General features: G+C 43.7%; 1 protein-coding gene and 1 non-coding gene across 2 annotated transcripts in view; both read left to right on the top strand.

The window, feature by feature from the left end:
• Window positions 1-23,153, top strand: part of LOC146620567 (uncharacterized) — a 37,550-nt gene that overhangs the window by 11,253 nt on the left and 3,144 nt on the right. The window contains exons 3-4 of the mRNA XM_085369633.1: window positions 17,750-17,911; window positions 22,251-22,413. Of these exons, the coding sequence (XP_085225759.1) occupies window positions 17,750-17,911; window positions 22,251-22,413 (325 nt within the window). The remainder of the gene's footprint in view (window positions 1-17,749; window positions 17,912-22,250; window positions 22,414-23,153) is intronic.
• Window positions 19,892-19,964, top strand: trnak-cuu (transfer RNA lysine (anticodon CUU)). Its single transcript has one exon. It is a non-coding gene; the product is annotated as a tRNA-Lys (tRNA).

Below are 23,153 nucleotides of genomic sequence, written 5' to 3' on the forward strand. Positions count from 1 at the left end.
TGTGGAAAGAGGCATATTTAGAGGCAGTAATTCACTCTTGTGTAGATTCGATTTATAGCCTGACACAAGCCCAAATGCATCAAAAAGTTCAAGAATGGAGGGAATTGTTACCTCAGCTTTGGACACAAACAGCAGGAGATCATCAGCATAGAGAGATTTATGCTCAGTTCCATATCACGAAATGCCTTGAATGGCATGATTACTTCTTATAGCTATTGCCAACGGCTCAATAGCTAACACAAAAAGGAGGGGGCTGAGGGGGCAGCCCTGACGGGTTCCACGATGCAAGCGGAACGGTTTAGAATAATGGTTATTAGTGAGTACCATAGCTGAAGGACAGGCACAGAGTAATTTCACCCAGGACAAAAAGGAACTTCCAAACCCAAATCTTTGTAAGGTCTCAAATAGATATTCCCATTCTACTCTATGGAAAGCCTTCTCCGCATCCATGGAGAGAAGGCTTTCAGCTTGACTGGGGGTGTACATTATATTGAGTAGTCTACGAATACTAAAAAAGGAGTTTTTAATAAAACCAATCTGATCTGAAGAGATTATGTTGGGTAAAAATTTTCCAATTGGTTGGCCAAAACCTTCGCTAGTATTTTGTAGTCTGAATTGAGGAGTGAAATCGGCCTGTAGGATCCACATTCCAAAGGGTTTTTGTCTTTTTTGGGAAGTAATGTTATACAAGCTTGATTTAGGCTATCAGGCAAAACACCTTTGGCAAGAGAGTCAGTATATAATGTAGCTAACACGGGGGCTAGTTTTCCAGCAAAGGCGGCATAAAACTCGTTCGGTAAGCCATCAGGGCCTGGTGATCGGCGAGACTGTAACGGTTTTATTGCCGCTATGATCTCCTGTTCTGTTTTTAGTTAAATGGCTGTTACAAACAGAATTCCCTACAGCCAGCAGTGATGACACGTGCTGGATGTGTGCAAGGTCTAGTTTGTACAAAAGCTGCACTTGTTACATTCGCTTGCATATTGTGCTGACTGTTACCATTTTACACAGATTAAAAACGACTCAAAAGACTCTATAAAGAAGTTTTACATGTTCATACTGCATTAACCTTTGATATCAGTATCATAATTTATATTTTTGTGTGAGTGGGATATTACTATTAATGTCACAAATAAAATGAGCATTTATATGAACATTTGGTGTTACATAACATAATATGAATGCTATATATATAACCTCATGGTTGCTGCCTTTTCACGACGCTACAGTTCATTGGCCTGTACCTTCATGTAGGCATGTACTAGGGCTGCCACAAACGATTATTTTGATAGTCGACTAGTCACCGATTATTTTTGCGATTAGTCGACTAATCAAATCCATTGGACGTAAAACGTACAGCTTATTGCACCAGCAGCATCTGCTCTTATATAACTATCATTAGCTTACAGCTGTAAGTGTTTAAGGTGCTAACTAAAAATAAAGACAAGATGATAGTTTATAAAATTGTAATGAAATTTGCAGATTGTTTCGGTGGAGTTTAATAAACTCCTTGCTATCTAAAATATAACAGGACACTGGAGTATATTCTGGAGCATCTCACACTTCTGATAATCAGCTGTCTGCTTGACGTTTATTCAGCTGTGTAAAAACTATAACTTTAATCTCAGACAAACTGATTTACTCAGGAACAAATAAAATACTAAAAAAAAAAAAAAGCCAAACAATAACATTGTTAAGTTATCTAAGTGACTTATATATCATGTTTAACCTGAGTAGCGAAAGACGCGATTTGCCGGGGGTCCGATGTTCTCACGGCTCTAGTGACCTTGCCCCCGGCTAGCTATCGAGCTAGTGGGTAACAGACGTCTCCGAAAACGTCGGAGCGCTTTTGAAAATATGTGGTGTCCTGATAAACTGAGCAGATATTTGAGGTTTACACAGCTACATTCTCGCCTGAAAATATGTTAAACGTTTATTTTCTGACCCAGAAAGAATAATAAGAGTAAAGTTAAAACTAACTAGCTGCCGCCATTGTTGGAAACTGAGCTGGGCTGCGCTATGAATTCTGGGACACAGCTGCTTCTTCTTCTTCGGGGTTTAACGGCAGCTGGCATCCTTGTACATGCAGTGCTGCCCTCTTCTGTTTCAGTCCGTTATTACACTCTTAAATCCTACTACTCATTCCTGCGTCCTTTGTGATCTTATAAAGCTTCAAACAACGCGTCGACTATTAAATTAGTCGTCGACGTAATCCTTGACGTAATCGTGACTAGTCGACTAATCGTGGCAGCCCTAGCATGTACATATAATTGGTTCAAACTGGTGATAATATTGCTGACAGCACTAATTCATAACAATAGTCATCTCAAGCCACTTTGTATTGCAAGATAAAGATACTACAATATTAGAGAGAAAACTCCATCAATCATTGCCAATGGTAGAAAGAAGGATTAACCTTTGGAGAGGAAAAGTCCTCCAGCAGAATCAGGTCCGTCGTCCGACACAACTGACCCTGATTGTGGGGGACGAGAAGATAAGAAGTGTATATTATGTGGTTATGTGTGGTAGACAAAACCCAAAAGAGGACACTGGTGATAACTCACTGAAGCCATTGGTGCACATGCATCAACCTGCGTGCAGCCTGTTGCAGTCATTCCTAGTATTTGTTTAATATTCTTGGATTTTTTTATCCTACTCTTACCCGTTAACTTTTGCCAACAAACTGGCCAAGTGTCTTTTTCTTCGGAACAATGGGCCATGGAGCAACAACTTCATGTCAGTCACACTGTTTGCGTTAGAGATCAGCTGATTGCCCTGAAGCTGACTGGTCTGCTGGTTTGAACACAGTGATTGTAGCTGATACCTGGATTGAAACACACCAAGCATGCAGAGATGGACAGAAGAAGAGGAAACAGACAGAGTGCAGTGAAACAGCAGAGAGTTTTGGAGAAACAGAGTCGTAAGTTTCCCCTCTATCTAAATGGCAAATACAATGGAGGACAGCACTGGCCCAAAGTCAAAGGAGGCATCAGAAGTCTAGTTTAATATGCTTCACAGAGAAATTGTTGCACCAGTATATTTCAGACAGCTACATTTCCTTTGAGGGCTTTTATGCTGTTCAGGCTGCCGGAGACTGCAGCGCTAGCAGTAGGAGGAAAGCAAAGGAGACTTGCTGCTCTTGTTAATAACCGCTTACGTAACCCTGCTCACATCAACATCAAAGAGCATATTTGTTGCCAAGAGTTTGAACTGTATCCTTTGGGTACACCCCAAAAACTCTGTTTCCTTGATGTGGTCTCGCTTTTCACTTCTGTTCCACTGGAGACGGTCAGAAAATGACTACAGCAAGACAGCTCCTTAGCAAACAGAACCAGCTGTGCCACCAATCAGATTTGCATTACCCCCACATATTTTAGATACGCCGAGGGTTTCTACAGACAAAAACATTGATGTGCCACGTGCTCCCCAGTGTCACCCAGTACAGCAAACCTCTACATGGACGAAGTGGAAAGTAAAGCTCCTGGCTCTTTCAAAGGGACAACACCTAGCCACTGGTACAGATGGGTGCATGACACCTGGCTCAAAAGCAAACCAAAGAAATAAAAGCCTTCACTGTTCACAACAACTCAGTGGAAGATGCAAAAGATAATAGTTTGCCGGAAGCCCCCACACACAAACCAGCACCTCCTCTTTGACTCCCACTGACCTTTGGAACACAAACTTGGAGTCATCAGGACCTGCAACGCCAGTCAGAAAAACGTTCCCTCTAGAGAAAGAAAAGGAACACACACATGTAAAGAAAGCTCTTACAACACGTGGTTATCCCAACTGGGCCTTCATCAAATCAGTAAAGCTGCACAGAGAGAAGGTCAGATGCCAACTAGAAGGAAACAGACGGACAAATGGAACAACATCCCTTATGTAGGAGCGATTTTGAGATCTCTCCCCAGACGCCTCACTCTCTCACATCTTTCATCAAGTGATCTCAACAGGTAAGGCAAGGTCTCACAGCAGCTTCACCCAAAACCTCTGCTGATAGTGACCCATGCCTTTTTCACACCTTGGCGTATGTGTTGGGATGCATGATCAATACTTGCTCAACAGCACTCCCACTAGGTTTTAAAAATGTGTGACTTTTCTAGTGTTTTCTTTTGACCAAACCAAAACAACTTGTATTTTCTGTTTTGTGGAGGAGTATTAACAAACACAGCGTCTGTACTCATTCAGAAGGATCTGCAGAATCATGTCTCATTCATGTTAAGCCAACTGTTATTATCTTGTTGTGATGGACCGAGCAGTGAAGGAAACTTAGGCACAGGTTAAAGTCCAAAAAACGATTTTTTATTTAACCCAAAAAACATAATTGGTTAACTCATGCAAAAAGAATCAAAATCTTGGGCCCATAAAAGAGGTCAAACTAACAAAACTCTACTCAAAGTTGACAACACAACTGATAACTCAAACAAACTGACCTAACTTAATGAGACAAAGGGGAAACTTAAATAGTGGCTGATCAGCCCACAAAAACAGGAAAAGGGGTAAAACACACAAAACCTAACTAAACCAAACATAATGAACTCCAATTCCCCCCCATGGTCCCGAGTTATGGCGTGAACCAATTTGTAGCCTTCCTTTAAAGCTCGCTCCGCCCCTTTTCCACCTCTTGGCTCCTTAATCAAGGGACTGGAACAGCTGCAACTAAGGTAACGCAGAAAACAAAAGATTAATCATACATAACAGTGTAAACTAAAATGTGCGCACTTATTTTAGAATGCAGCGTTATGTGGATATGTGAATGAATTCTAAACCAAAACCAGTTATTTATTGTCCTGTAAATAAATTCCTATATTTAAAGAAAGAAATGTGAATGCAATATTACTTATAAGCCTCCACACTAACATGGTGATATTACCACTGTGTGGCTGTAAGTGCAGCCATCACACACTCCCCCTCTTCAGATCTCTCCCTGGGACAGCGAGAGAGACAGTCTGCAGTGCAGTTATCCTTGCCGGGGATGTGGTTGATGGTGAACCGGAATGGCTGGATTGCAAGGTACCATCGCGTGATCCTTCCATTTGTGTCCTTCATTCTCTCTATCCATTGAAGAGCCTTGTGGTCTGTTTCCAATATGAACTCCCGTCCGAGAAGATAATACCTAAAGGAGTCCAGGGCCCATTTGATGGCAAGTCCCTCCTTCTCGATGGTTGAGTATCGCACTTCCCTCGGAAACAGCTTTCGGCTGATGAAGGCCACTGGATGACGCTCTCCAGGCGGTCCCTGTAACAGAACAGCTCCCAATCCTCTCTCTGAGGCATCAGTCTGAAGAATGAAATTTCTCTCAAAATCAGGGCTGTGCAAGACTGGGCTCTTACTCAGAGATTGTCGTAGGTCCTGAAAAGCCATCTTAGCCTCCTCTGTCCAGGTGATCTTATTGGGACTTCGGGCACCAGTCAGATCCGTCAGAAGAGCTGCCCTGGTGGAGAAATGAGGGATAAACCGATGATAGAATCCTGCCATACCTAAAAATGATCTCAGCTGTTTTCTGGTCTCTGGCAAAGGACAGGATTCTATGGCGGTGACCTTATTGACTTGAGGTTTTATTACTCCATTTCCAATCACAAACCCAAGGTACTCAGTTTCAGCCTTGGCAATGGCACACTTACCTGGATTAACAGTCAACCCTGCAGACTGAAGACGCCCCAATACCTTCTCCAGGTGTTTCAGGTGTTCTTCCCAGGTAGAACTGAAAATCACTATGTCATCAAGGTAGGCTGCAGCAAAATCAGACATGTCAGACAGTATCTGGTCCATCAGTCTCTGGAATGTTGCCGGGGCACCATGCAGTCCAAAGGGCATGGCTTTAAACTGGAACAAGCCCCACGGGGTCCGGAAAGCAGTCAGCTCTTTTGAGCGCTTAGTCAGTGGTACCTGCCAATAACCCTTGCAGAGGTCTATTGTTGTCAGGTATCTGGCCTTCCCAAGGCGCTCAACCATGTCATCAATGCGGGGAGTTGGATATGAATCAAATTGTGATATTGCATTCAGGTACCTGAAGTCTATGCAGAAACGGATACTGCCATCCTTCTTTGGCACCAGGACCACCGGGTGGCACCACTCGCTCTTCGAGGCTTCAATGATTCCTAGTGACAACATCAGGTCGATCTCCTCTTTCAACGGGATCAGTAGACGCTCAGGTATCCTGTAACTCATTCTCCTCACAGAAGCTCCATCTTTCAACACAATGTCATGTTCCACAATGTCCGTTCTACCAGGATTTTCACTGAACACCTCTAATTTACACAGGTTTCTCACCTGAGCCTGTCTTTCCTCAGGAAGATGGTTGAGATCCAGGTCCTGAGGAGTGGGTTTTGGCAGATACTGATCATCCACTTCCTCCTCTGAAACCTCCCGGATCAGAAAGACATCTGCTTTTGGTCTCGCCACCCATTCCTTAAGCAGGTTAATGTGCAGTACTCTGCTGGAGCGGGGCTGATCTGGAATAGCGACCTTATAGGTTGTTTGTCCAAGTTTCCTTTGGATCTCATATGGCCCTTGCCACTTTGCTAACAGCTTACTGTCATCACTTGGAAGAAGCACCAGCACCTTCTCACCAGGACTGAAGGATCTTTGCCGAGCTGACTGGTCGTACCAGGCCTTCTGGTGCTGCTGTGCTTCCGCTTTGTGGGCTTGGGCCAGCTCCGTCATCTTCTCCAACCGTTCCCGCATCTGGACAACATAAGAGACAACATTGACAGCCTGTGATCTTTCTTGATCACCCTCCCAAGTCTCCCTTAGAAGAGACAAGGGGCCTCGTACCTCATGGCCATACAATAGTTCGAAAGGTGAAAAACCTGTAGAAGCCTGGGGTACTTCTCTATATGCAAAGAGGAGGTAGGGCAGCCACTGATCCCAGTCTGTACCAGTTTCATTGACAAATTTTCGTAACATTTGTTTCAGAGTCTGATTGAAGCGCTCTGTTAGGCCATCTGTCTGAGGGTGGTATGGCGTTGTCCTCAGCCTCTTAATCCCAAGGAGCTGGTACACCTGCTTCAACAAAGTGGACATAAAGTTAGTGCCACGGTCAGTAAGAATCTCACGAGGAAAACCAACCCTTGAGAAGAACTGTATGAGACAGAGGGCGACTGCTTTGGCTTTTATTGATCTCAAAGGAAAGACCTCTGGATACTTTGTAGCGTAATCTGTCACAACCAGCATGTAACGGTTGCCGGCCTTGCTCCTTTCTAGAGGACCAACAATGTCCATTCCTAGCCGTTCAAATGGAGTGCTGATAATTGGTAGAGACTGGAGAGGAGCTCTGGAGGGGATTTTAAGAGAAGACTTCTGGCACTGAGGGCAGCTTTTACAGAACAGTGTTACATCTGAGCGCACACCAGGCCAATAAAAATATTTTCTAATGCGGGCCATGGTTTTGTGCTTTCCCAAGTGGCCAGCCCATGGAATGGAGTGTCCTAAGGAGAGCACCACCTTCTGGACTGCTCTAGGAACCACCAACTGCAATGCTGAACCCTGCTGACGATACAGAATGCCATCTTTCAGCAGAAACTCCCCCTTGCTGTTCAATTCTTGCTCAGTCCCTTGGCTCCTCTCTGCAGCTTTCTGGAACAAAGATGTTAGAGATGGATCGTCATGTTGCATTTCAATAATATTAACAGGGATTTTGAAACCCAAAGGTAACTCCGGCTCTGTGCTAGGAGCTTCTCGAACAGCAGTATGTAGAAACTTCTCTTGCCTTCTCTGTCCACGTGACTTACGAGACTTCCCGGGTGCAGTCTCTATGTCCGCATCATAGAAGGGCAAGGCACGGAGTGGGTGTAGGGACTCCTCTTTCTTCTTAGCTTGAGCTGTTGTTACTGCAACATTGCATGTATGACTAGGATTCAGCAAGTCAAACAACACAGGCAGATCTCGACCCAGCACTACTGGAAATGGCAGATTCTCTGCAACACCAATATTTAGAATATACGTTTGTCCTTGTACCTTGATGTACAGATCTGCTGTTGGATATGATCTCTCATCTCCATGAATGCAGCGAACAGGGATTGTCTCCACATTAACTTTATTTGCGGGTACAAAGTCTCGGTGCACAAGAGTCTGAGTACTTCCTGAGTCAACAAGGGCCTTTAATGGTTTCCCATCAACCTCAACTAAGGTCATTTTGAAACCATTCTCAAACTCCACTTTAGGCTCCACACTTTGTCGGGGCACAAAACACATCTGCGTTATTTTTGTAGCATTCTTTGGGCACATAGGTTTTGTGTGGCCCTCCATCCCACACAAATAACAAATCACAGTCTTGGGTGGAGGTCTTGACGGCATATTGACAGACTGGCTCTTTGGAGGTTTACTCACCCCTGCTTTCTGGTAGTGAGGGACAGATTTTGAACCATCTCTCATTTTCCATGCTGTGTGGCTCCATGGCTGTCCTTTTCTCTGTGCTGCCACAAACACATCAGCTAGCTCTGCAGCCGCCGCTGCAGAGTTTGGATTGCGTTCTTTAATCCATATCTGTAACTCAGGAGACAGCATTCTCAAGTATTGTTCTAAAATTAATATTTCACTAACCTCATGCACCGTTTTTCCTTTTGGCTTCACCCACTTCTCATATAACTCTTTCAATCTTGCATATAGTTCTTTTGGATTCTCATCAGGTTTTACCTCCAGTGAACGGAATCTCAGTCTATATGTCTCAGGATTAATGTCATATTTTTGAAGGATAGCTGCTTTCACTTTGTCATAGTCTAGAGAGTCATCCATATCCATATGAACATACGCACCTCTTGCTTTGCCAGTGAGTAAAGGAATCAGATGAAAAACCCAGTCCATTTTTTGCCACCGGCAAACTACAGCCATGCGTTCAAATGTTGTTAAAAAATGTTCAATATCATCCTCCTCTGTCAATTTTTCCAGCCTGGGTTCATAAAAGCGAGACTGACCTGACTGAGGATGTATTTGCTCATTACTGGAGCCAGCACAGGGAGGATCCTCCTCTTCAAAGGACTCTACCTCTGGTTGTTCAGGTTCCTCCATTTGAGGCTCAGGGACCGGGGAGGTACGAGCTTGCACTTCTACCTGCAACAGCTGAAACTGATGTTGCAGTGCTCTAAAGCGCTGTTCCTGGCGGGTAAACTCCTCCCTTCTTCTTGCTTCCTGGGCCTCCTGCTGACCCATATGAGAACGAAGCATGGAAATCAGTTCTGACATTGTCGGCTCCTTACCTTGGCTCTCAGTACTATCCACCCCTCCAGAGGCTCCATTTTCCTCTCCTCCTTCTACTTGCTCTACAACTCCAACTGGCTGGTTTTGACAATCTCCTTTTGCTCCTCTGCCACTCCTTCCCATTCTGTGCATGGCTTGATGAGTGAAGAGGGGAAAAAAAGAGAAAAAAAAATCCTGTGCCTTCAACTGCTGATCCCACTCCTGACACCACTTGTGATGGCCCGAGCAGTGAAGGAAACTTAGGCACAGGTTAAAGTCCAAAAAATGATTTTTTATTTAACCCAAAAAACATAATTAGTTAACTCATGCAAAAAGAATCAAAATCTTGGGCCCATAAAAGAGGTCAAACTAACAAAACTCTACTCAAAGTTGACAACACAACTGATAACTCAAACAAACTGACCTAACTTAACGAGACAAAGGGGAAACTTAAATAGTGGCTGATCAGCCCACAAAAACAGGAAAAGGGGTAAAACACACAAAACCTAACTAAACCAAACATAATGAACTCCAATTCCCCCCCATGGTCCCGAGTTATGGCGTGAACCAATTTGTAGCCTTCCTTTAAAGCTCGCTCCGCCCCTTTTCCACCTCTTGGCTCCTTAATCAAGGGACTGGAACAGCTGCAACTAAGGTAACGCAGAAAACAAAAGATTAATCATACATAACAGTGTAAACTAAAATGTGCGCACTTATTTTAGAATGCAGCGTTATGTGGATATGTGAATGAATTCTAAACCAAAACCAGTTATTTATTGTCCTGTAAATAAATTCCTATATTTAAAGAAAGAAATGTGAATGCAATATTACTTATAAGCCTCTACACTAACATGGTGATATTACCACTGTGTGGCTGTAAGTGCAGCCATCACACTTGTCCACATTCATAATGAGAGGGCACAGCTGACTCACAGGGAGAGCGTCAGACAGCTGTGGAAGCTGCAGAGTCATAATCGCCGTTATGATATTCCTGGAAACATCAGACACAAGCCTGGGCTGCCTTTCGTTACCAGCAGAGTTATCTGACAGAGTTTTTCAAATGAATGCTTGCTGATGTTTTAGAAATAAACAACAAATACTACAACTAAGATGTTAAACATTAGTCTATAGTCCCTAAAAAGAGAAATAATTCTTTGTAATTCATTAACATTCCTCATCTTGTGGCAGATGTGACATATTGGCACAAAGACAACAGCTGTCACAGTCCAGCTGATTCAGATTCTTGGGTCAAGATTAAGCTCCAAACCTTCCTTTGCAATAACGTTTGCAGCTATGCTACTACTGGTTTTATCTGTGCAATCTTGTCATTTATTTTTACTTGTTCTTTGTGTCTCTCTTTCTGTCTTCTCTTTGAAAGCTGGATGCCTCTCTGAGCCTGACTCTACCTGTGGTCTCTTCAGTTAAAGGAAATGCTGCTATTGCTCATTGTGTCATTATTGGGATCATTTCTTTGGTTTATGTAAAGTGTACCTTATAATAATAAAGCATTGTGAGATGACTGCCTTTGTCAACTAGTACTACATAGTATTTTTTTTAACTGTCAGTATATAAACAGAATAATTACATGAAATAAATACAAGCAGATCAACAAAATAAAGAAAAACTGAGTAATTTTCTGGAGGTTGTGTAACAACAATTTCATGTTTGTACACATTTGGATCCCTGTGTTTACAGCCAAAGCACCTCTGAGTCTCTCCTGAGTAAACTGCAGCTGTTCTGCTGCATCCTTCAAAGGCTTTTCTGGAGACACAGCTTTATTATTTCTGCCACATCAGTCAAACTTAGACACGAGAGCCTACGAGCTCACAGACCGAGTGCAGCGAGGCTTCTTTATGAAACTGCATGTCAGGCAACACTTGTTCATCTGTGCTGGAGGACTGGAGATTTTTCTAGTGATACTGTCACTGACCACAAGCTCCTCTGTCATTGACCCTCAGCGGTCTGTGTGGACATATCAAATCGGTGTCAAATATCTCAAATTACTCACATATTTAGCTAAATAAAGGCTCTTTGATGGCTTTCTGGGGCCCCTGTGAGGTAATGGCATTTGGCACTGGATTGTGGGGCCCAGCACGACTTCAAGCTGACAGGCAGTATTACATCTTCACTTGTCACCACAGCTAATAATGTAAATACTTCCCCTTCTAAATGGGGACTCTGTAGTTCACAGTACAGGGACGTTGGCTTTTTCTTGCCTTAAACCTCGTGTCAGTTCACAAATATTTGCTTTGTGTTGACTTGGTTGGCTATTCTCTCTGTTCCTCTGTGTGTTATTAAATACGAACCCCACGGATGCCTCAGGACTCCAGAGCTGGAGACATTCCTGAGTGCATTGCTGTCATATTTTGAACAGTAACATCTTTGACTGCATATCTGATGTGTTGTATTAATATCCAATGCATACCTCACCAGCACTCGTGTGAAATGTAATTAGGAGTAGTGGATACTGGGTAACTGTAGTGGAGCCTTTAAATATGAACAATATTCCAAAGCTGAAATGGCTGAAGTGTTTGTTACAGCAGTGTAACAATAATGAAATACCTTCAGAGGGACACAACTGTGCATGGCTTCATCACAAGAGTAAGTCTAAAACTAACACAAAAAAAGCACGCTTCAGTCTGCAGTTCCTCCCCTAGAGCTTTGAAAGATATACTGCAGAGAGGTGAGGCCAAAGCACTGTCTGTGTGCTCAGGAGTGTTGGCAGGAAAGGCAGAGTACGTGATGTTGTAGCGCCTTCCTCTCTATCACGGTGCTCAGCATACACATCTGGTGTCTCATTCCTTTCTAGTAGTGTCATGTTGAGAAAGTATTCTGGGTGGAGCACAGATAATGGAAATCTTACAAATGAGGACCAGAGCAGATTTCAATTTCCATGGAAATGTTTGATGTTATTTTTCTTAATAAATTCATAAAAAGAAAATCATCACTGAAGAAGAAACACCCAATGCATCATGGGAATCCCCGGCAGCCTACGCCTATTGCAGCATAACTAAGGGAGGATTCAGGGTCACCTGGTCCAGCCCTAACTATATGCTTTAGCAAAAAGGAAAGTTTGAAGCCTAATCTTGAAAGTAGAGATAGTGTCTGTCTCCTGAATCCAAACTGGAAGCTGGTTCCACAGAAGAGGGGCCTGAAAACTGAAGGCTCTGCCTCCCATTCTACTTTTAAATACTCTAGGAACAACAAGTAGGCCTGCAGAGCGAGAGCGAAGTGCTCTAATAGGGTGATATGGTACTACAAGGTCATCAAGATAAGATGGGGCCTGATTATTTAAGACCTTGCGTGTGAGGAGCAGGATTTTGAATTCTGGATTTAACAGGAAGCCAATGAAGGGAAGCCAAACAGGAGAAATCTGCTCTCTCTACATATTTGTTTAATATGTGCGTTGAAAGACATTCATCCATCCATCTTCATCCGCTATATCCGGGGTTCGGGTCGCAGGGGCGTTCCCAGGCCAGCCGAGAGATATAATCTCTCCAGCGTGTCCTGGGTCTGCCCCGGGGCCTCCTCCCGGTGGGACATGCCCGGAACACCTCACCCAGGGGGCATCCTTGTCAGATGCCCGAACCACCTCAGCTGGCTCCTTTCGATGTGGAGCAGCAGCTGCTCTACTCTGAGCTCCTCCCGGATGGCCGAACTTCTCACCCTATCTCTGAGGGAGAGGCCAGCCACCCTTCGGAGGAAGCTTGCTTGTATTTGTGATCTCGTTCTTTCGGTCACTACCCACATCTCGTGGCCATAGTTAGGGACGCTTTTACACTCAGCTGCCTCTTCACCATGATGGACCGGTGCAGCGTCCACATTGAAGGACATGTCCTGGTCAAAAATGACTCCAAGGTTCCTCACAGTGTTACTGGAGGCCAAGGTAATGCCATCCAGAGTAAGAATCTGGTTAGATACCATATTTCTAGGCTTTTCAGGGCCGAGTACAATAACCTCAGTTTGATCTGAATTAAGAAGCAGAAAGTTAGCGGCCATCCAGGTCTTTATGTCTTTAAGACATTCCTGCAGTTTAACTCATTGGTGTGTGTTATCTGGCTTCATGGACAGATAGAGCTGGGTGTCATCTGCTTTGAATGTTTAGAGATCAGCTGTGATCAATGTGAAAATGTGTGCTACACATTTGAAAGATATTGCCAAAAGGAAGCATGTGTAATATAAACAGAACTGGTCCTAGCGTTTATCATTCAATGATGGCAAAATGCCCTCTGCACACGGTAGAGCTTTGATAGCATGTTATAGCATATAAGAATATGATATAGTCTACAGGTGAGAAATCAGATATGAAGGACTCTTTCATCCTCGAGACATTAATGCCAGTCCTGTGCATCACTCCTTATCATAGTGACAGGTGCCATCGTTTCTACTTTCAGACCTCCCTTTACATGATCCCGACAGTAAAAAGAAAGACAGTATTATACCACAGATATGCCAAATAAAAGTATGAAACGGTCAGCTCAGATGTTCATGGTTTCTTTCTAAAAGGAAGGCTCCATTCATCTTTCTCCTAACTCTAGTTTGGATTGTGGGATTCCTGATCTGAGCTTCCAATGTTCATTTTATTTAGTTTTCCAAACTTGCAGTAGTTCTTTTATCAGACATGTAGTATCTTTACGTAATCCAGTCTTGGTATACTTTCCACGTGAGACTCACGAGATCAGATCTGAAACAAGGAAGTGCATCACTGTGTGTGTGTGTTTAAATGGGGAAATCCCCTTAAGTCTTCCCAGCTCAGCGGTCTGAGCAAGGCCATAGATAAGATCAGTGCCAGCCCTGATAATGTTTACTGTCCCATCAAGAAAACCCCCAACCCCAATTACTGACTTCCCCTGAGGAAGTGAGAGCCATCTCCTGGACTGAATACCCATCCTTATCTTAATTAGCCACCAAAAATGACCAAACCTGGCTCAGTCAAATATTCACACTGCTGGAATTAATGTTCTCCTTTAAGTTGTAATATCTCTGATATTCATTGTGTTTTAATCATCGTTCCATGGTCATGTTTAGAGTTTAGTGCCATGCAGCATGAAGCACCGCCTTTGTCAGTAATAACTTCGTTCACTCCATTTGTGGCCCGTTCGTCTTTACCGTGTTGCTTTGGTTCATTGAGGTTTGCAGAAATTCATTTATGAACGACTCTCTTAATCATCTGAGTCAGGCTGAGGTCTGAACTTTGACCCTTCAGTCCTTTTGTTTTTCAGTCATTGTGTCAAAGATTTGCTGCTGTGATCGGATAAATGTCCTCTGGAATATTTTGGTATAGAGAGGAGTTTGTGATCAGTCAGTCTATAAGGTCCTGTGGCTGCAAAATAACACTCGTCCATAACCTCCTGACAGGATGCAAGATGAATGAGGTGCTGATGTGCTATGGCCACATGCTGTGTGTTAGGGCCAACTGTGTTCTCTTTGGTCTGTCTAAAGCGTAATGAAGACATTTGATTTGCTCAGATGCTGGTTTTTAAAGTCAGACTGTACTGTCGTGTTCTTTTAAGAGAGAAGAGACTTTCTCCAACAAGCCTTCAAAACAAACCGTACTTGTTCAGTCTCGCTCTGCTAGCAGGGTCTGATCTTGGGGCAGATGTGTCAGAACGTGGGATTGCACTAACACACAAGCAACCAGCGAGACTTCTGTTGTAAGGGGGCCTCGTGCTGAAGATCAAAAGGTCGACTACGTTGGATTTGGATGGGTGTTGCTGGTGCCGTGGATAAACGTGTTGCTTCACAGCAAAATGTTTCATGATTCAAATCTGAGGCACGTCCGTGTGGAGTTCGTATGCTTTCCTTGTGCCTGTGTCAGTTTCTCCTGAGTAATCCAATCTCCACCCACAGTCCAAGCATATAAATGACAATGAAAATTTGCCATCGATGTTAAGAAAATAAAGTATTTCAAGTGTATAATTAAAATATAAATGTTTAGTTATAATGCAGTTTGTAGCCTAAAGCATTTTGAATGTTCAGCAAGACTAGCAAAGTGTCCCAGTACATTAGCACCACCTGGTGACGCCTTGCACCTCGCTCATCTGTTTAAACCGGCTGCCCTCAGGTCAGTGCTGACAACATATACACAGGAGGAGAGTGGGCGCACCTGAGAACACAGCTAAACAGAATCAAACTGATGAGACAGGAGAAGCAAAACTGAACATTATATACACGAGACAGGAGGCGATCAAAATAAAATGTAAACTTGACAAAACTGGGAAGCCCATGGAGGCAGAACACAGAGAGATGAGACAGAGGACACGAGATACGACTGGTGAGACTGAAGGTAAACAGAGGCGAGGACGCTGGAGAAAAAGCATGGTGACAAGACCAGGACAGACTGGACACAAAAGGGGAAATAACAAATAAAACAAAGCCAAAGAATCAAGAACTACAAATAACAAACTCAGAGGTGCTACAACATAACAGACACAGGAACTAAAACATAAATTAAAAAGTCCAGAACAAAACTGAAAATACTTGATCAAAGATCCAGGACACTATCCATCTATTCTCTAAACTGGAATATCAGGAGGCAAAAACAGGATCTGCAACCTGTGCACAGTCATTTTCAACGTTAATGTAGATATGGATTTTTTAACTTAAATATTAACACATTATTAATGTATTTACTGCAATTGTAAAAATTCTCAGTCTCAATACAATTGTTTCTGTAAAGCATCAGAGGAAACGAGTGATGTCAGTCCCTAAACCTGTTTGGCCATTGTTTCCACCACAGCCACTGTGGAGCAGCGTTTCAGTGTCAGCTGCATGGGAAACACTGGGCCTGAGCTCACATCCTGCTTTTGTTGGTACACTTACAGGAATGTTTGTGGTTGGATAAATATTTGCTCAAAGTTTCCTCTTATTAAAATATGGATTTTACCACATAAACCAACATTTTGAATATGCCTTTGCAAAGAGATGCTAGCATCTTGTGTCAGGAACTGAGGGTGTGACCTTTCCTATACATTTAAGGTTGGAAAACAGACTTGGAAACCCTTGATGAGACATTTTGTCTGAACTGTATTGCAGCAACTAAACTGCGGCTGTAAGGAAGCTTCAGTTTTTCCACATTTTAAATAAATGCACAGAAATGTTGATGAGCTGGCGACTGAGCGTGGGATCTTGAAAGCCTGGAAGTTGAAATGAAACAAACAATCAGCTTTGGTGTTCATGTAACAGGGGAGTGAGAGGGTGAGAATGAAACTGTGAGCGACAGAGTCAAACTGAGGTATCCTACGAAAGGCAACACGTCAGGAGCAGAGCAGCCTTTAGTGAAGCTTCACTGCAGACACGGAGAGATGCATTTGCACTTTCTGACACTAAATGTATGCAAACTTTAGGGAACAGCTGGTGCAACAGAGAGAATGACACTGAGTGATTTTGTGGCTATGAGGCAGTTTTTCCAGAGGGAGCATTTCATACACAGCTGTTGGAGGCTATGCCTTAAAACATCAGACTGTAGCTCAGATGGTAGAGCACCACCTAATCGGCAGGGTGGTGGTTCAATCCCAGCCTGCATGCCAAATATCCTTGGACAAGACACTAGCCCTGAGCTGCTCTCAGATGCATCCACCAGAGAATGAATGTTTGAAAGTTACACAGAAAAAGATGTGATTGAGGCAAGTTGTGGAAAGTGCTTTTAGAGTTCGGCTAGAGTAGAAAAGTCTGTCCATGAGTTTACTGAAGTATCAAAATCACCTAAAATGTGCAGAACACAGGGTACTTTATTCAGTGGGATCCAGCAGAGCTTTTTCAGACTAGTTTAAAAATGAGTGGACTGCTTTTACACCTGAATGTTAATCTAACTGCAAAACATGTCCCTTTTTTTGAATGCGTCAGTGATATCAGCTCTGGTGCCTTGATCATCCTAATGGCACAGTGAGGGGAGAATGGTTTGATAACAACATCATCATGTTGTTGATGCTAGGAACTGGACCCAGAAACATCCTTATCAGCCTTGTTCTTACACAAACTCTTCCCATGGTTTCTGAAATCTCTCAATGTGAAGTGTGAAGCTTGGTGGGAGGTCACCAGGTAAAACCAGGTGAGAAAAGCAACCTGCAGGTCCAGCAGCACTGGGTGCAAGCTTATCACTCTCCTCACATACACTTCAACCTAGTTTTTCGACCCCCTGCTGCCAAGTTTAATTCATGTGTAGAAGGAGCAAGCACACACTAACAGTCACAGCAGGTGGGCAACAAAACGATTAGACTAAAGTAATGATGTCAGTGTTGAGTCTGACACTATCTGCTCTGGTTTAATAAAAAGGTCAGGATTTGAGACACTGTTAACCAAAACTTTCCATCATAATCATAACAAAAGCACTTTTCTTGCATAAACTAGACTAAATGATAGGCCTGGGTTTTAGTCTGCAGTGTGCTTCGGAAGCTCACTATCTGTGGTGACATTCTTCATTAATAAAACTGAATAATGAACAAATAAACCCAGCCAGTAATTATGGTTATTACACTACAGCAGTCCTGGAGAAAAAATAGAAGCATTGTTTAGGATAATAATGGCGTAATTATCATAACTATCTTAACCCATATGCCTTCTGCTTGTACAGGTGCAGCAAGTGAGTCCCAGCCCGCTATCTTCAGGACTCGGTTACCTGGAGCACATCTGTCAACTCGTTGAGAAGATCAGCCAGATGCAGGAGACTAACCTCCAGCTGCAGAGGCAGATCTGCAGTCTGCAAAAGGAATGCAGGATGAGAAAGGCCAAAGAGGTGTGTGAACGCTCTTATTTCAACTCATGCAATAAAGTCGAGACCTAAACGTGAGGATTTCTGCTAGCTGCAGCTTTGTCCGACGACCTTTAAGAGTCTTTGTCTGCAACTGGGGGTGTGGAGATTGAAAAGCATGTCTCATTGGTCTATATGGTGCTTTCCTACTAGGTTTGAGCACTCAAAGCACTTTTCCTTCACATTCCAAGCTTAAGCACTTTGAACCTGATCTCAGAGTCCAGCGGAGGCGTCAGAGGAAACTAAGGTTTCAGTATCTTGCACAATGATATTTGGAGATGCACGCTGGAGGAACAAGGGAATGAACCACTGGCCTTTTATAGACAACCAACTGCCTCTACCTCCTGTGTCTTTATGCTTAAATACATTTTTGTTTTAAATATTATGAGCAGTGCTATTACTGTAGGGTCTTTACCTTACAGTGTCATACCTCGAGGTGGCTGTTGTGATGTGGTGCCATGTAAATAAAACTGAAGTATACTGAAAAGCAGCACAGAACTTGAGAACAGAAAGGCAGAGCGCGTTAACAGTGCTGAACGACCAGGTCAACCTCCAGCCACACTCACAGCTGTTTAAACTGACATAGCAATTCTGTATTTTATAACCAATACATTTAATATGGGCAGCACAGTGGTTAGTGCTGTCGCTTCACTCCAAGAAGGTCCTGTGTTTGACTTCACCATCAGGCCGGTGAACGAGCTTTCTGTGTGGAGCTTGGTGTCAGTCTCTCTGTGTTAGCCCTGCATCACATTGGAGACCTGTCCAGGGCGTACACTGGCTTCAGCCCGCCGTGACCCTGACAAAAACAACACTAAAGACACAGAGTAATCCTGACTGGAATATCGCCTGTGGTCTCTGAATGGACCGTCATGTACAGCTCTGTGTATGAGTGACAGCCCTGGTGCATCGTGTACAGCAGGGGTGGCAGGAAGAGCACCAGCAGAAAGCATTCACCATCTACAGTAACACTGTGTAGGATGTAGCGCACCCGAGCAAGTGTGTGTGTTAAGAAAATGACATGAACATCGATACTGTTAACAAATGAGAAGCTGAAAGGTAGAAGGACAGATTCAAAGGACGCACAACAGAGGCTGAGTCTCATTATCACATTAAGACTGTGACGGTTTATGGTCAACAACAGTCACCTCAAAACATTTTTATTGTAATGTAAAGTCCCTACAAACGACTCCCTATGAACACTGAACTTGGCGACTGAGGGAAAGAAAAACTCCCTTTTAACAGGAAGAAACCTCCAGCAGAACCCGGCTCAGTGAGGGGCGGGGCCATCTGCTGCTACAGGCTGCTGGTGGGGGGAGGACGACATGACAAAAGACTCTCTGTGGAAAACAGCCAGAGATTAATAATGATTGAATGCAGAGTGGTGTATAAACAGATAATGAGTGGAAGAAGCACTCAGTACAGCAGCAAAGACTATTGTAGTGTAACTACGGGAGAATTCACCAACAAGTAAGTGTGAGAGTGATATGGTACTACGAGGTCATTAAGATATCACACATGCACTTTCTTCTTTCTTTGTAAGACCAAGCTAACATTCACACTCCCAGGGATGCATCAGAGAGTAACTTGGGTTACTGTCATGCTCAAGAACACTTGGCAGGCCGACTGGAGCAGACAGGGGTTGAATTGTGTTCTACCACCTGAGCTACAGCCAACAGAGGTGTGGCTACAGTGGTGAAGAGAAGCCTGGGATTGTTCTTATTTTCTGCGATGACTAGTAAGATGTTGTAGCTTTACAGATGGCGTATTTATAGAGCAGCAAACGGGCTCTCCAGACTAAATGGTTAAATTAGTGAGACAGCATTTCCTTTCCAGCTTACAAGTGATATCACCTCTCAGAGTGTCTGACTTTTTAAACTAAAACGTAAGTAACGACACACTGCAGGCTTGTTTTGGTTATACCTAGCAAACTCAGAGATTTAATGGGAACAAAAGATGGCAGCACAAACCCAGCTAGCTCAGTCGGTAGAGCGTGAGACTCTTAAGCTCAGGATCGTGGGTTCGAGCCCCACGTTGGGCGATGTAGCTCAGCAACAATAGTCCCGGTCCCTAAGACCATCATTGTCCTTAATGACTACAGACCTATTGTGAAGTGCTTTGAGAAGCTGATCCTAAAGTGCATAAAGAACTGCCCGCTTCACCTGGAGAATGCTGGGACTTCAGTAAAGATGCTCTTTGTTGATTTCAGCTTAACTTTTAACACCATCTTTCCAGACATTCTTATAGCCAAGCTGGTAAACTCAGACTTCCGCCTCCGCTACATGCACATGGATGAAAAACTTTCTCACTGACCGAACACAATCAGTCAAGGTTGGCACCCAGAGATCACTCAGCACTGGCTCACCACAGGGATGTGTGCCGAGTCTTCTCCTATACACCATCGACACCAGTGACTGCACCCCTCGCATCCCTGCATCATCATCACCAAATTTGCAGATTTGGTGATGATGGGACACCAACGATGGCGACACCGCCTACAGAGATGAGGTCTAGCATCTGACAGAATGGTGTGACTACAATAAGTAGTGATTGAATGAAGCCAGTTGTATAAAATGCTCTGAATGTTCAGGTAGAGCAGAAAAGTGCTGAGACCCAGTTCATTTACCTCACACATCCCAAGGTGGGAAAAGACTGGGAAGGTAAGTGGTAACTAAAACGAATGAGCGGCAGGAATAGTTTGCAATTACATGAATTAACACGCAACTCTGTCTGGGTCTACGGTTGATTAATAAACTGGAGTGAAACATTGCTCCTCCTCCTGGGCCTGTGGGGAGGTCGAGACAGAGCTTTGTCTGTCGTAGATCGTGGTACTGTTCAGGAACAGATGAAGGATCCGGTGCGGGTATATGTTCTGGTTGTGATCTGTTAGAGGCTGTGGGTAAGGCTGATTGAAAGCAGCAAGGCAGAACAGACTCAAACCCTCTGCTCTGTTACTGGCCCAGTCAATGTGAGAGTTGTGTTTCTGCAGCCAGAATTAATGGAGCGTCTGGAGACGTGAAAAAGCCGAGGGTCTCCCTAACTAATCAAACAGGCTCAGGCTGGTGAGTGATCATAGCTTCATCACATGAAGCCAACTGATTATTTAATGCTTGAAAACAAATTTCACACACAGTGTTTTCCACCCAGCCGGTCTCAGCAACCACAGGTCGAAATATCCACTGTGGATATGAAATACACCTCAGCCCATGCCTGCACGCGTCCTCTCAGCACGCCTACGGCATACGAGAGTTTGGTGGCATCATCGTGGGAAGAGAGCGCTGAGCGGCTGAAAGCGAGCAGGTGGAAGGAACCCCCCCAAAATGCCACCACCACCACCACCACCACTCCCCAGGAAAGGACTCAGGTGAAACAGCATCGTGGGACACTGCAACTGAGATCGCAGGATGAGGCTGCGTGACTGCTTCATTGCTGACTGTGTGATTCCGTGTCACCAGTGGGGGCCATCTGAGTGGGAGCTGAGGCTAAACTAGAACAAATCTCAGGAATAACTCGAAGCATTTCCTCTTGTTTGTAAGTGAAGTTCTGCCTTTGTTCACCCAAGAGATGCAGTGCACTAAATATTTCATTAAACACAGGAGACTTAACATGTAATCATGGGGAGCAAAGGTCTATTTTTGGACACCACTCAGACAGCAATTCAAGAAGAACATATAGCTAACATGTCAGTCCTGGTCTGACTATGGAGGAGAGGAAACTAGATTAACTAAACAATGCTCACAAAGGGCACCAGCTCAGTTTGGTGGGTGAGCAGGCGCCATATTCAAGAGGAATGGCCTGTATTTGTAGAGCGCTTTACACATCCAGTCAGCCACAGCCACCCTGGGGCGCACTGACAGAGGCGAGGCTGCCGGACACTGGCGCCACCGGCCCCTCTGACCACCACCAGCTAACGGGTGAAGTGTCTCGCCCAAGGACACAACGACCAAGTCTGTCCAAGCCGGGGCTCGAACTGGCAACCTTCCGATTACAAGATGAACTCCCAACTCTTGACCTTTGGCCTTTGCTGCTCTCTCTCACCTCTGTAATGTCTGTCCAACAAAGACAAAATCCTCAAAAATAATGTTAAAAGAAACCATTAATCGTACAAGTGCTGTGCCTGTTCTTTGGTCCCACGATGCACATTAGCAACAACATTCAAATTACACATCCTACTGTATCATCATATATGATCTGCATTACGTGGAGTAAAATTCTAAAACATCATTTTTATTTAAAACCACGTTCAAAATCAGTTTTTCAGCTGTTGATCACTTTCTTTTGAAATGAAAATTTCATGACACATTTTCTTCTTCTCTGCTTTTTCCAGGACTTCTTCAAAGACTACTGCAGCTGTGGTGCAGCCAGTTTAGCCTTCCAGGATTTCCAGAAAACGCAATCCAGAGATGAGTTTTCATCGCCCAGTGGAACTCTCTCAGACCTGTCAGCCGTTCCAGAGGTCACACAGCACCCACTCATATCGACCGGTGGAGGTAATAGAGCACCTGGAGAAAACACACAAAAGCACCCGCAATCTCTACAAGGCTGCTAGATTCAATCCCAGTATCTTCTTGTAGTGAATAAATAGTGATTCATGAGAGGACTACCTGACATTTATTCCACAACATCTTGTGCAGTAACACTGATTATGTTTGTAACTAATATACAAAACATCGCACTGATGTAAATCCATAAAATCCAAAATCTGATATGAGATAAAACAGGCATAAACAAACATTGGTACAGAGTGCTGGAGTTACATCACAACTTCACCATCAAGTATCATTGAACACGTTTGCAAACTTCATGTAATTTTGCACATGTAGTTGTAAATGTACATAACATGCTGACAGCACAGCATGCTGGGAAATCTTTCACGGTGCAGCGGTTAAAATCTCACCACTAAACGTAGACTGTAGACTGTGGCCTGCCTGTGTTTCTACTCGTGTTTGTGGGAAATATTTTCTAACACTAGACTTTTACATATTTCAATAGTAGAAACACAAACTAATAAATCAGGAATAAAAAAACTGATGTGTCAATTAAAGATTTTGCAGTATTTTATGTTTTTAACCTGAGGCATCTCAAAAAAGTCTGGCTGCTGTTCATCAGGTACCATATCACCCTATTAGAGCACTTCGCTCTCGCTCTGCAGGCCTACTTGTTGTTCCTAGAGTATTTAAAAGTAGAATGGGAGGCAGAGCCTTCAGTTTTCAGGCCCCTCTTCTGTGGA

This window comes from Diplotaxodon limnothrissa, linkage group LG13, assembly GCF_057381915.1.
Source record: "Diplotaxodon limnothrissa isolate DT_005_m linkage group LG13, D_limnothrissa_male_GT1.1, whole genome shotgun sequence".
Classification (NCBI taxonomy): domain Eukaryota; kingdom Metazoa; phylum Chordata; class Actinopteri; order Cichliformes; family Cichlidae; genus Diplotaxodon; species Diplotaxodon limnothrissa.